The sequence below is a fragment of the Manduca sexta genome, chromosome 3, assembly GCF_014839805.1.
Source record: "Manduca sexta isolate Smith_Timp_Sample1 chromosome 3, JHU_Msex_v1.0, whole genome shotgun sequence".
Taxonomy (NCBI): Eukaryota; Metazoa; Arthropoda; class Insecta; order Lepidoptera; family Sphingidae; genus Manduca; species Manduca sexta.
In genome coordinates, this window is record NC_051117.1 from 5,983,506 (window position 1) to 5,998,408 (window position 14,903).

General features: G+C 37.0%; 1 protein-coding gene across 3 annotated transcripts in view; it reads left to right on the plus strand.

The window, feature by feature from the left end:
• Window positions 1-14,889, plus strand: part of LOC115443821 (latrophilin Cirl) — a 337,597-nt gene extending 322,708 nt beyond the window's left edge. The window contains exons 11-24 of one of the 3 annotated variants that reach the window (XM_030169399.2): window positions 332-462; window positions 1,254-1,413; window positions 1,928-2,095; window positions 2,245-2,367; window positions 3,048-3,229; window positions 3,782-3,909; window positions 4,243-4,468; window positions 4,937-5,102; window positions 5,884-6,098; window positions 6,610-6,707; window positions 7,362-7,530; window positions 7,959-8,159; window positions 9,874-10,155; window positions 12,647-14,889. In XM_030169399.2, the coding sequence (XP_030025259.1) occupies window positions 332-462; window positions 1,254-1,413; window positions 1,928-2,095; window positions 2,245-2,367; window positions 3,048-3,229; window positions 3,782-3,909; window positions 4,243-4,468; window positions 4,937-5,102; window positions 5,884-6,098; window positions 6,610-6,707; window positions 7,362-7,530; window positions 7,959-8,159; window positions 9,874-10,155; window positions 12,647-13,489 (3,092 nt within the window). In that variant the 3' untranslated portion in view covers window positions 13,490-14,889. Of the gene's footprint in view, window positions 1-331; window positions 463-1,253; window positions 1,414-1,927; window positions 2,096-2,244; window positions 2,368-3,047; window positions 3,230-3,781; window positions 3,910-4,242; window positions 4,469-4,936; window positions 5,103-5,883; window positions 6,099-6,609; window positions 6,708-7,361; window positions 7,531-7,958; window positions 8,160-9,122; window positions 9,484-9,873; window positions 10,156-12,646 lie in introns of all 3 variants that reach the window. The other 2 variants (XM_030169401.2, XM_030169400.2) reach the window with 2 other exon arrangements.
• The last annotated feature ends 14 nt before the right edge of the window (window positions 14,890-14,903 follow it).

Consider the following 14,903-nt stretch of genomic DNA (forward strand, 5'->3'; position numbering starts at 1 on the left):
TTTTAAGGATCTTCGAGTTTTACGGATTTATGTGAATTATTTAAAAAGTCTACATGGGGATATTGTTTTCTAACTCCATTAATTTTAATATATAACGTATTCACTGTTTAGTAGATAAAAGTAAAATTAAACATGCATAATTTATTATAACATGCGAAAACTTGTAAATGGTAATTAGACAACTATATCACTATTGATTATTCATTAGATAAGTTACTATTTGTTTTCCAAATAAAAAAAATAATAAAGGACGTGTGTGTACATTACAAATAAAATAAAAGGCGTGTTACACATTATCTAGCATTAATTATGATCTATTTATCTTTAACAGCCGACGCAGTACCAGAATGGCACGGGTCGACCCCAGACCTCAGCGAGTGTCGGTCAGTATGGCTCAACAGCTTGGAAGCTCGCGTCAGGGAAGGAGAATCATTACTTAGCATCAGTAATGATTTGGCACAGGTAATTCGTTTTTAGAGGTATTTAATAGGTAATATTTTTCCCTGGCTGTATGTATGTAAGAATGAAGATGATGTATGAAGCGGCGATAGCCTAGTTGGTTGTGGAACGGGCTGCCAAGACGAATGTCCGCAGTTTCAAAACCCAAGGGCACACACCACTGAATTTTCTAAAATTATGTGTATTCTTTATGAATTATCGCTTGCTTTAACGGTGGAGGAAAACATCGTGAGGAAACCTGCATACCTGAGAAGTGCTCTATAAGAAATCTGAAGGTGTGTGAAGTCTACCAATCCGCACTAGGCCAGCGTGGTGGACTAAGGCCTAATCCCTCTCAGTAGTAGAGGAGGCCCGTGCCCAACAGTGGGACAATATATAATATAGGGCTGATATTATTATTGATCCTTATGTAAGAACATAAGGATTTAAATCCTTGATCCTTTCAATGAACGATCCCAATCTCAATCTTCAATCCGATTCCGAGAAACCAATCGAAATAAGTCTTTGTAAGTGTCAAAATACTTTGTCCTGATTGGTCCATTTTTGACATAGATAATAAAGCGATTGTCGATTTTTGAAAATGGCGGTTAATGAACAATTTATTGTATTTTTTTTTAGTAACAAAAATATGTTTCGAGATTTTCTTTCTTGTCTGGTCTTAACTTGTCAAATTTTATCACCTATAAATGAATGAATCGTGCCTAAAAACTAGCTAAAAAAAGATTAAGTTAGATCTTTTTCCATATCTTGAACACTAGCAAACCCTTGCCCTTAAAACCGAGCTATCATTGCAGGTGACCTCCTCCAAAACCCTATACGGCGGGGACATGATGACCACCACAAGTATAATGAAGAAGCTGGCGCAGCGCATGTCTCAGAATGTCCAAACGTTTCCCGACGCGAAGCAGCGAGAAGCCATAGTTACCGATATGCTGCTTGGCGTTATTAAAACTGGTAAGAATAGTCCCACAATATACTTTTATAGTGAGAGGACATCCAACATTAACATAGAAATATCAATTTCAAAACATGGTGAATTAAAATTTGTTTATGTTGCTAATTAATTATGACTTGTCAGTTAAAGAACTATAAAAAATAATCAACAAAAAAGACATTAAAGTCTTAGTTATAGACCGCACATCGGAACCAAGTTGTTCCAAAAGTAATTACCAATTAGTAATTAGTCGTTCTCATTCGAAATATCCGTGTGACGTCACAGCGTCCTTACATATTAATAAAAAAATAATATACATATTTCAGAAAATATAATATGCTTTAAAAATATGAAAATCACGATATGAAATAAATATGAAGTATTTTACATTAGTGTTTTGCTATGGGAAATAGATGGAGTAACCCTCGCATGAGCGCAAATTTTAATATGACAATCTTCTCCATTTTCTCAATATGCATAGTATCATCACAATGGAAATTAGAAAGGATAAAATTCTAACTATCCCTTACCCAGGATCAAATCTTCTGGAAGAAAGTCAGCGCGCGTCCTGGGCGGACCTGAGCTTGGAGGCCCAAAACAAAGTCGCCAGCGCGTTACTCACACAACTTGAGGAAAACGCGTTCCTACTAGCCGATGCTGTTGCCAAAGAGAAGACTATATTGCAAGTCGTTAAAAATATTTGTAAGTTTCTTTTCGTATTTTTTTTCGACAAAGGACCCCTCTACACCTGTAGGGTCCAATAGAATGTCGACTGACGAGAGCTTATCTTTGGACAGTTAACACAAACGATATTCAATATAAAAAATGTTTTAATGTCTGTTATTTTGCAGGTTTATCAGTAAGAGTTTTGGAAGTGAAAAACGTTGAAGACGAGACATTTCCCTCGCAAATAGCGCAGGAGCAGTGGAAGGCGTCCGAAGACACCATTACCATACCCAAAGCTGCTTTACTCGGTAAGATCATTACGTCATCCACATTTTGTAGAGTCCCACTGCTGGGTACTGGCCTCTCTCATATCGTGCCTACCTTTTCGGTTTCGAGCCAATCAGCCAATCGCATCCGGGTTCGACCCGCGATCTTTAATATGCCGTCGACCCATCTTGCCGCTGGAGAGCCGACACACCGCGCTTGCGTTGTCTTGGAAATCACTGAATGCGCGCTTTACTCCGATAGAGAAATTCTCCTGTGAAATCAGCATAAAAATTTGTTGAAAATAAAGCAGTCATTCATATTTGAAATATTGCTGTGAGCAAAAGTGGGGGCGTGGTGGGGATATCGCACTGTTCTTTTCTTACTTACTCAGCGTTATGGCCGGTGGCACTGAGTGACGTCACATTTTACTATTACTGATATATTATAACTTCCCTTTCCACCAAATTTCTAAGCTTCATAACTTATTTATTAATGAGTCGATTTTTAAAATTCTTTTTCTCACAGTATTTGGATGAAATGTATTTTGATAAATGTATTAAAAAATAAGTCGTCAACTACCCTATTCTGCCGACTTATTCAAAACCATATGTGTATACAGGCTGATCTCCAAGCTACGCACTTATAAATATAACAAATAAATATTTTAGTGATTTATTACATAGTATCGAGAAAAATAAAATCATGAATACTTTTTCCACAGATAACCGGCAACACGATCTAGTCAGAATAGTTTTTTTCGCGTTCGACCGCCTCGAACAAATCCTGCCGCCCACGTTTGGGAAAACGCCGCAGTACGCTGCCTACCAATCGGACTCCGCTTCCACAACCAGCATCAACTCCGAGAAGGAAAAGAAGAATATTACTCGGGTTTTGAATTCTAAAGTAAGTAACCAATTTAGAATTTATGCTTCCTTCACACTTCCAATAGAATTTTGTAAAAGGTAATGACTCTTTTTAAATTTGATATACTATATTATATAGTAAAATATTTCGTAGTTCTTGAAATAAAACTATTTGAAGGATGTAAAGTTTTCAAAATGTCGGAAGAAAATTATGATATAAAAAACTGAGATAAAATCCAATAAAATATTTTTGTTTCAATATTTAACATTTGCGTAAACATAAAAAATCATTTCGCAATTCTTTTGGAATCTTCTTTTCTATTTTTGTTTTTTTTTTTAAATATCCCCTATGCGGATCTTACCGTTCAAGTTTGAAATAGTATTAACGCATATTTTTTGTATAAGGCTCCATAGAAATATAAAATAATTATGTTATGCTAAATTTAATGTTGAGTACTAAATGCCAAATATATTACAGAGAACTACGGTAAAGAGCTAACAATGTCTCATCACAAAATTAATATCACTATTCCCTTCTAGAATAGTCTAGAAGAAAAATAATTAAATTTAAATCTATAATTACCATTTGCAGGTAATATCAGCAAGTCTCGGCAATGGACGTCACATCCAACTATCACAAATGGTCCGACTCACCTTGAAGCATTTGAAAATTGAGAACGTCACCAACCCAGCCTGTGTGTTTTGGGACTATACTTTGCAGTAAGTACTTGGTATTTTAAAGGTCTATTTTGACCTCTAAAACTGATTTTTTGCATCTTAGAGAGACGAGCATGCCGTTCGGCTGATGGTAACAACATGACCGCCCAAGTAGCAACACCATAAAGATATTTGAATTACAAAGTATTGCACTCGTCACCTTGAAACATAAGATGTTTAGTCTCATAATGCCCAGTTGTTAGCCTGACTAAAACACTTGCTTGGTAGCAGAGATAGATATTGTGGTGGTTGGTACCAACTTATCCCGACTCTAGGATATTAGAGAGACTCTTTCAATAGTATTTTCTCTTTCAATAACCATTTATTTTTTCACAGTGGCTGGTCACCAGAAGGCTGTCAAGTTGAATGGTCGAACCTCACCCATACTGGTTGCGCGTGCTCCCACCTCACGAACTTCGCGATTCTGATGGACGTCCATGGTGTCTCGCTATCCGCTGGTCACGAGCTGGCATTGCAGACGATCACGTATATTGGTTGCGGTGTATCCACCGTAGCTCTAAGTGCTGCCATTATTCTATTCTGCTGCTTTAAGAATGGCAAGGTAAGGATATGTGAAACAATGATCCAATAATCGGTTTTGGATGTTGTTGAATTTAAACGCTTGTTAATAAAATAGTGTTTATTTATGATTATTACGGTTGATTATATTAACATAATATGTAACACTACAATCCAGTATTATTAATGATACTTGAATCCTATTAATTATTTACAAGTAATTGTAATGTGTTGTGAAATAAATCCGATGAAAACGAAATAACATAGAGAATATAACTTGAACTTAAATTTAAAAAATACACAGCGTATTAATTGTGATTATATTACTAACATAATTTACTACCTAATATGTAAACCTAATTGGTTTCTCGATATTATCGACTAACAAAACACTCTTACTCTTTTAAGCATGTTGAATAAATAAATAATAATTACACAGTATTTTCTAACACCGTTATATCTCGCTTCGGATTTCAGTGATGTTTTTCATTCAATATGTTATATCTTACAGTCGGACCGCGCTCTAATCCACAAGCATCTATGCATATGCCTGCTGATTGCTGAAGTAGTGTTCCTCCTGGGAATAGATAAGACACAGAACAGAATATTCTGCGGGATCGTCGCTGGGTTGCTACATTATTTCTTCTTAGCGGCTTTCGCCTGGATGTTTTTGGAAGGTATGATATTATAATGAATAAAATATATTTTTTTATTTAAAAACAAACAGATCACGCATTTATCCCCGAAGGGGTATGCAGAGGCGCAACCAGGGCACCCACTTTTCGGCCAAGTGTGTTCCGTCCCATGATGTGATAGGGGGCGAGCCTTTCGCCATATCGGGCACAAATCCGGGCTGATACTGAGCAGAAATACCAAATATCACTCGGCCTGTCACAGAATTCGAAACCGGGACCTCAGAGCGTTGGCGTACTGCGCATGCACTACAACTTCGACACCGAAGCAGTCTATATATTTTTTTTACTTGTAGGAATAGCGATATTCTATTGATATTAAAGTGATAGAGACAAATTGTCATGAATAGTTTGCCTAGACCGTGGTAGGTAGAAACACAGTCTGAATGGATGCCCAAACTTTAATCCATATTCTTTTTTTTTGGTATTCTGGGTATATATAGTTTGCTTAGCCATCGATGTCATCGGTCTTTATTTTCTTCTATTTATACAAGTGTTTAATGTGCATGGAAAAGTGACCCTAATTCGCCTGTTGGTAAGCGAAGTCGGGTCCACATAAGAGTGTCTGAAGAGACGGTTATGCCTCGCCAGTCGACATAATCATGCCGGCCTGTTTGAACCGTATATACACAGAGTGATCCCGGAAGGCAATAATTACGTGGGACATTATGACGGTTTTAAAAACATTCTGTACGGTGGTCGTTATCCAGGCGAGTTACAAATATATACTACCATCAATGCTAAATATCAATCCATACATTTCCAGGTTTCCATCTCTACTGGATGCTGATCGAAGTCTTCGAGCCTGAGAAGCCTCGTGCGATTTGGTACTACGCTGGTGGGTACTTGACACCAGCACTGGTGGTGATAGTTTCAGCATCATTCAACCTCACCGGATACGGAACCCCAAACAGTTGTTGGCTTGCAACGGAGAGGCTGTTCGTGTTGAGCTTCATCGTGCCTGTTGCGATAGTTCTCACGGTAAGTGCTAGATGGCGCTGTAATGATTTTCCGAAGTAGGGTAGTTGGAAAGTTTGTATAGAAGTATTCATCACGACTTTTTATATTATAAATTTTACTTTAATTGCAAAGCTTTCGCTCGCGTAAAAAAGTTTTATTCGGGACAAAAGTTTCGCTTTATATTTTCTCGGGATAAAATTGAGCTTACATTTTAACTTACTCCATTAGCAATATATCTATGAAAATCGCATTCAATTCCATGCTGTAGTTTTTGTTCGTGTGAACAAACATTCAGACAAAAATTCTAAAAACTATTATCTCGATTTCTATAACTCTAATAAAGACCTCCGTATTAGTTTTTCTTCAATATATATAATATAACAGACGTCTATATGTAATAGGGATTATTATGGATTTACTTTTGGGGGTTAAGTGTTATTACATAGTTTGATGATAAATTGATGGGATACTCATTTATATACATAAATTAGTAGGAAAAGTATTTTACTTAAAGATATTATTACTTTTTCAGGCTAATTGGATAGTCCTAGGCATCGTAATCTACAAGATGTGCAAACACTCCACAGTCTCTCTCAAGGCTAAAGACGACGCAAAAATGTATAAAATAAAGTAAGTATATTATGATTTTAACATTAAAGTGATATTTAAAAATTTACCTTAAACACTGTACCATAAACCGTCAGTTACATTATCGTAAAGTAAGCTTGATTCTTGAAAACCAAAATGAGCTTACTCTAATTTAATATAAAACAGTGTACCATAAAACGTCAGTTACATTATGATAAAGTAAGCTTATTTCTAAAAACAAAAACAAAATGAGCTTACTCTAATGTAACACAAAAATAAATTGTGTCCAATATCTGCGTTACACAACATTTTCATCCATTAGTTTATCATAACACCAGTTTCATACCAGCCCATGCACTCCAATTCGCGTTCAATCTTGCTGGATAGGATATTTGTTACCCCCCGTTAGCGATCACCTTACACAAGGTGTAAAACCCGCCATAGTGACCCACGTAAGTATGTCGTGTACCGGGATCAGCCTGTGTATATTCGGATCGAAGAGGCTGGCATAATTGTGTCGACTGTCGAGGGGTAGTCATCTCCCATTAGTCGATACTCTATTTGGGCCCTACTCCACTACGTCAGATGCATTTGGGTCACTTTGTCACGCCCAGTTAACCCTATTTTACCAGAACACGATCCAGTCATTTTCTAACCTAATCTAACCTAACTAATATACCGTTGCCTTTATTCCAGGATATGGGTAAGCAGCGCGGCAGTGCTAGTATTCCTGTTGGGTTTAACCTGGACCCTGGGCTTGTTGTACCTCAACGAGCAGACTGTGGGAGTCGCGTACGCGTTCACCATCCTCAACTCCTTGCAAGGACTTGTGATATTCATCTTCCTCTGTTTGCAGAATGATAAGGTAAGAATAATTGCTTTTGATAGTTGACTAAATTTAGCTTGCACGTTTGCGTAAACAATTATTTTTAGTACGAATTTATAGTGAAATTTTTGTGACTAGAATAGCTGATATTTTGACTCAGAACGCAATCAGATTTCAAGAATAGTACTTTAACAACCGGTAGTCCTTGTTTATGTGAGTTTAATTTGTCCAAATTACTCTAGCAGTTTTTACGTAAACTATTTCTAACAAATAAATCTCTATATGTTATATGGTATTACATTGTCTCCGGCATCATCCATCGTAGTGTGCGTGTGCGCTCATGCTGCACACGCACACTAAGTGATTAGGGAATTTAGTGGGGGGCGTCTCCGTAGATGAATTGATCTTTTCGCAACGCCACTGATTACAATGTATTATACGAGTGAGCTAACCATGGCGCGGTGCAGTTCCGCAGCTCGTGGTCGCGCGCGTGCAGCCGCTACCCGCTGCTGTCGTGCTGCGCGGGGGGCGCGGGCGGCGCGCGCTCGGCGCCGGACTCGCTCGCGCCCGCCTCCACGCACAGCGCCTCCGACGCGCGCCACGCCTCGCTCAAGAGCCGCCGCTACCAGCCGCCCACCGACGACGCCAGGGACCCGCGGGACGTCTCGGTGAGATACTTACCCCATACACATGTACCGCGATGTAAGGGACCAAATATCCCATACATTCGGTTTTATAATTATGGCTTTCTTAATAAAGACTGTATACGTCTGTCATAACTATAGTGTCTCGTTTACTCTTATTGTATGTCATTAAACATAGCAAGATTGCCTGAGTAACTATTACTGACGTATACAATGTTTGTTAATAAGGTGGTAAGTCGTCTATATACACACGACAGATGTTAAATAAGTCACTATAAATGCACACGAATATTAGTTTTATATAATGCTACAATCTTGCATAATTCAATTTATTTTTATTATAATTATCGATAAAAAAACTATAAAAATCATATTGTATTTACACACAACAAACATACCAATCGACGATGGAATACAAATTCAAATATAAAATTATAGGCATGTTTCATGGTATTATAAAATCATTGGTGGTGGAAATCATTTAAAACGTCTTTGTTCTAAAAGCAGCAATATAAAAGTTATAGCTTAACAAATAAATACCCCTATGAATATTTAAGATGAGCTTAGGTGAGATGCCTTCCTCCTATCTATTTACCGTGTTTACTAAAGTAAATAATATTATGTCACTATTTTATTACTCACCTAATCTGTAAGCAATTACAATAGACTTGATTATCGAATCCGTTAATGTAAAGAAATAATTCAGCATATTTTAAATTCCTGCTTTTAGAATCGATCCCCATAAATTTTATGTGCTTAGTAATTGGTATTAAATGCGTTGTATTTAGCTTAGCTTGAATAAAATTTTCAAACTCACATTGGCGTTCCCGTACAAAATTCTAAATCTGAGAAATTCCTACTTCTAAATCTTTAGACATACAATTACAATAATAATAAGATACCAATAGATTTATTGCTGAGACAATAATGGCTATTGTGGCATTATGACCAACGCAGTCATTTTAGTAACCAACGATTCAATTATAGCAAAACATGGCAAGCACGTCGGGAATGTCGGCCGCGTCCGCGCAAACCTCAAACAACCTGTTCATCAACACGCTGAACGTTGTCGTAAACAACAACAATCACAACAACAACAATGTCGTGAACAACGCCGCCGTGGCGTCACTGGCCGCGGCCGCTGCGGCGCATAACTACCAGCCTAGGCACCGGCGGACCTCGCAGGAAAACCAGAATTTCAATACGAGTAGTTTTGGTCCCACCCTTAACGCCACGGCGGCAAATTTCGGCCATGAAAGAGAACCCCCCGCTCCAATGACTCATAGAAACCCAATCAACGCCGGCAGCGGAAGATATCCCCAAGGCTACCGCCAAAACGGCCAGCAAGGTGCGTATACGCTATTGAGATAGGATGTACCACGATACCACCAGACACCACTACGGCTTTGTGACTAATTGGTTAAAGACAGCTCAATTTGTGTTGTAACTTTGTGGTCGCAATGACTAACATATTTTTATAACGTTTTGTTGCGACGCGTTTTGTTTGGCAGGTAAGTCAATTTTTTATGTTTTTTTTTTCACTTTTTTTACGGTAACTAACGCTTTGGAGAACTAACAAGTCCATTTCTTTTATTAACATAACTTAGTGGTGTGGTGGTTATAGTAACTGCATCCTGAGCGATGTGGAATCGCTCGAGAAATCCTATCTCTACGCGTATGCGCAGCTTCACCTGTCTTGTAGAAGGTTCTTCTATTTATGTATATGTGTATTTATTAGAGCTACAACATACAACCGGAGGCGAGATGGAACATCCGGCCCACAGCGCCGATATACGTACCCACCGACGATACAAGATCCATGAGAGTCCAAACCCAACAGATACCCCACAGCTCTTCCCACACACAAAGCATCGCGTCGATGCATAGCTACAGAAACATGGAAGTGCCGAATGACTATCAAAATTTGCGATCGCGGTCGCCATCTTGTTTCTCTAACAAGATGGCGGCGTCGATTGGCGCGAACGAGTGGACTTCTAACACAGTCGGCAATGTCTGGAAGGTGAGGGGTGGGCGTGCTTGTGTCAGCACTGATAGAGTGTTATAGACTGGCGTTTTGACGAGATCTCACGAGAATCAATGTGTAGAATCGATTGGTGTTTTAATCGATTCATGTTTACCCGATTAAACTTGTGGGGAATGATATGGTTAGGTACTGTTATATGTTTGTTAAGACGATTCCCGAATTTATCAGACGGAGTAATTTATGGCTGTGTTATGTGCTAACCAAATAATCATATTCATACATATATAATATGTTGGCATAGCATTTTTGGTATAATTGATAAATAGGGGAAATATACCAAGTACTAAAAGGTGGGTTTTTATTAAGCCAGTCATGAAGATATTCAGTGAGATATGTAAGTAATTTGATAGATTTTAGTGAACTGTATTATGGCGATAAAGATTATAATTCGTTGAGTATGTAAGTAAAATAAAAAAACATAAAATGAAAAAGTATATTATATAATTATTTATGTTATATATATTTTATTAACCATAAATTCTATTGAAACTGAAATGAACACAACCTTGAAGTTAAAAAACAGTCGGATTAAGTATACAGGTTTAGGTTAATATAAATACATATTTATGTAAAATACATAAATACATATTTATGTATTTATTCGCGGATTTAGTATAGTATCTATTTATAAGTATTAATACATATATTTCTATATTTTCGGTGGTGGGTTATATAACTGGAGAGATCTCGCTAAATCGTCACATTCACAATGCATGTCTTTAGTTAACATTTTGCATGAGAACATCCTAATTTTCATACGCTTTCATACAGTGAATTCATAGCCCTACCCATCTCCTTCTAACACTAGCATAGCACTTAGACCGAGCAGCACAATCACGCATCGACTGTCTCTTTCTATTGGAATTATTTTTAATAAGTTAGACAAGGATTGATATACGTAATGGAGCTCAATTCTAATGCACATTGATTTACGTATATTAAAGTGGCTGTTGTAAATTATGAAGTCTAAATATTATTTAGTCTAGTGTACTTACGAACGAAAATTTCCTTTATGACATCTACTAATGAAACATACTTATAGACTAGATACACTTATATTCATTTAAAATCGCAAGGACATTATTTAAAAATGTAGTAACTTAAATATTTAAAGTAAAAAATACATGGTGTCGTTAAAATGCAGGAAGCTCAATTAAAGGACATAAGCTTACTTAAATTAAAGTAAGCTCAAAACAAAATTTATACTCTTATGATAAAGTGCATAATCTTACTTAGATTGAAGTAAGCTCAGAGCAAAATTTTAACTCTTATGCCAGTACTACTTTTATGATGTTTAACGAATAATTATATAACGTACCTTAGCCATAAGTACATGTTTAATTTATAAATTTTAATTAGGATGCTCAAATCCTATCAACGAAAAATTACAGTATACAGACGAAAAATCCTGATGGTATTGAAAAAGTCATACTAAAGTTGTATAATGAAATAAGCGTATAAATTAAATACGCTTTTTGATTATATTCCAGTTAGGGTAAAAAAAAATTAAGCATAATAAAAACCTTATAAAAATATTAATTTATATATAAAAATATATTTCATTTGTTTTAAAAATATAATTTAAAACCTTGAATAGAATAAAAAAAATATATTTTCATTTAATTTATTTATTATGTACATAATCATTGGTAATAGATATTTAAAAACACAATTACGGGTACAAAACAAATAGTGTATACTAGAAAATAACTTAATCGGCGAAAATAAATTAACATGATTTTTCATACACAGTCATTCGCTTTTAAATAGTTTTAATTCAGCATACGATTGATAATGAATGCATGCACACATGGATACTTAATACGCACTTTAATTTAATGTTGAGCTGTCTTTCCAACGTTCTCAATAAAACAATGCATTTAGTTTTTTGGGGCCGTTCAAGTAGGTAAGAACAATTTTAGTATTTATCAACCCGCCATTTTGTCAGCAAAAGTAAGCAGAATTCTTATCCATCACTCCCGTGCTTATATTAGAATAAGTATTTCAAGTAAGCACAGTATTTTTTAAACCCCCCATTTTGTCAGCAATAGTAAGCAAAATTCTTACTACCCTCTCCCGTGTTTATGTTAGAATAGGTATAATGTTTACAAAATCTGTTTAAATTTTTTTATTGTTAATTTTTTATAAAAAAAAATTAAAAATATTTTTTGGCTGACATAATCACTACTCAGCCGCTCCCCTCCCAAATGTCATCGATAATAAGCAAACCAGAGACCCCCCTTTGGTGCCTACGTTATACTTTAACGGCCCCTTTACCTAAATTAATTAGTTATTCAAACAACCTTACCAATAAATATTACTTGTGTATAACACAGTTTATCTCTTTCTTTGTTCTGAAGCGAGAGAGAAAAAACTCGATAGTTTAATCACTAATTTAAACATTTATTGGTAAGGAGATAAAAACTTTTAAAGTATCATGAAATTATAACATAAATTCAATTTACAGAACACTTCTTCTAAACACCACCCGGGCAACTCCACTCTCTCCCACCACGACACGCTGTCGCGTCAAATGGCCCAGCAGAACCACATCCACAGCCCTTACGAGTGCGAGCCGGTGCCCCCAGGCTCCCCCCGCCACGCTGTCAAGGACGAGGAGAGCCCCCTGCACCTCCAAACCCATCAACCCCACCAGGGGTACCAGACAACCAGGAGCTACAACCACGACTTTCGGAACCCCCACGTGTATATGTCCCAGCATTCCCCTGGGAGTCAGGAGATGATCTTCAGGAAGCATTATAAGGATGACCGTCGCAAACACCACCACCACCACGGCAGCCAGAATGTGAACCATACTTACTCTGAAATTGCCTCACAGCAAGGAAGGATGTATAGACGTGGGTCTGAACAGGAGTTCAGGATCATACAAGACGACCCGGTTTACGAAGAGATAGAGAGAAACGAAACCCTCATGTCCGACATGTCTGATGACAACTCAGGGCCTGATTGCAGACAGAATCCAGGGCATCACGGGTCCTCCAGCTCGAAATTCTTCGGCGACCATCGGCCTCTGATCTCATACAGCCCTGGAGAGAGGCACCATCATGATCAAGAGCATTACGGGAAGTACGGGAAATGGGACACCCTCGAGCGCTACGATCCCAGGCACTACGAGAGTGGAAGGCTGATGCATCCGTACCACCAACCCCAGGAGAACAACATGCGGGCTTTGGCGGCTGTCCTGAACGGGGAGAACAATGTCGTGTGCCATCTGGAACCTCACAACTCTTACGACGTTTACCAACCGCAAGGCGGAAACGCCAGGACTGTGTCTCAGCCTAGTTTCTAGAATGTTCTAGAAGGAATCTCAGTGAATGTGTTAGTGATTATTGACATTTTGCCTCGCGTGAGCGTCGGGCCGCAGCTGCAATAATTTCGGACGTATTTAGGCGGCGCGGCGGTCCCGCGAGCAAACCGGTGATGTACAGAGATTAGCAAATGATTTTTTCTATGGACGTAGCGTAGCGTCGTATAGTGAACCACGTAAGTGATAGTGTTTAGAGAAACTTGCCATGCTGCGGACTCCAATATTTATATAATATAGTAATGTAAAAGTAAATTAAAATCACTTTTTCCACTGTGATCCTACTTAATGTAAAGCTCAATATTCAATGACGCATGAATATTTTTGTTCTAAATGAAATGGACATTTTGAAATCTTATTTTGTATATACGAGTAGCGTTTAGTGCTAGACTCTTAGTACTTCCAGTGTGACCTTACTACTATATCTTTTTTTATATCATACGTTTTAATATGCATTTGTTATTGTAGATACAAAAAACTGTGATCCTTGTCATTATGTCGCCGAGTTTTTTCATTGTCGACTAGATTGTAAAGTAATGAGATATTTTTTAAATCTGATGGATTATTGAATTGGCACCATGACGGTATTTGATCGTCATTAGACATAATTTTTACGATAAATATTCTGAAGGCAGATTACCTGGCCTATAGGAAGCAGAAGATAATGTAATAGTTTGATAATGATTAGCGTCTGCTGTCAGGTTTCGATGTTGCTTTCATGAATTAATCACTGCCGATTAAGCTATTTATTGCAATATTTTACAGCTATGAGTTATCTACATATAATTTACTGCGTTTTTCGAATAAATCCATCCAACTTTATATAGACTGACACCGTTTGGTATTGTGCACTTTCTGTAATTAGACATTAGTGTTAAATACTGAATAAAAATAACATACAAATGTTTCAACTCGTAAAAAATTACTTAATTTAAAAAAAAAATGTATAAACAGTTAATTTAAACAACAGTAGATTAAGGAATTGTTTGTGTAGATTCGACAGTAACAATAATGAATTCTAGTATTCTATTATTAAGCAATACGTCAGACTGGGGTGTTTGGTAAATTGTCGGCCATTTTGTACTATTTAGCGTTAATTTATATATGCGTTATGGCGGCCGGAATTTATAAAATACCCGCATTATGTTAAATATTGTATGTGGGGAACGATTATTTTTTCAAATTTGGTGTACTAGTCTAAAACTCCCTCTGTTTAATATAATTGTACATTGTGTCCGATTTTCTGTTGTAATACTATTTTTGTTTTGATTGTATTTTAAAAACGTTGATGAATATAAATGTAAAGTAGGCGGAACGAAATGTGTAAATAAATTTAAAGTTTATATAAATAAACAGATGCTGTTCTGTGAGAATGGCACGAAGTATTCTTGGCCTTTTT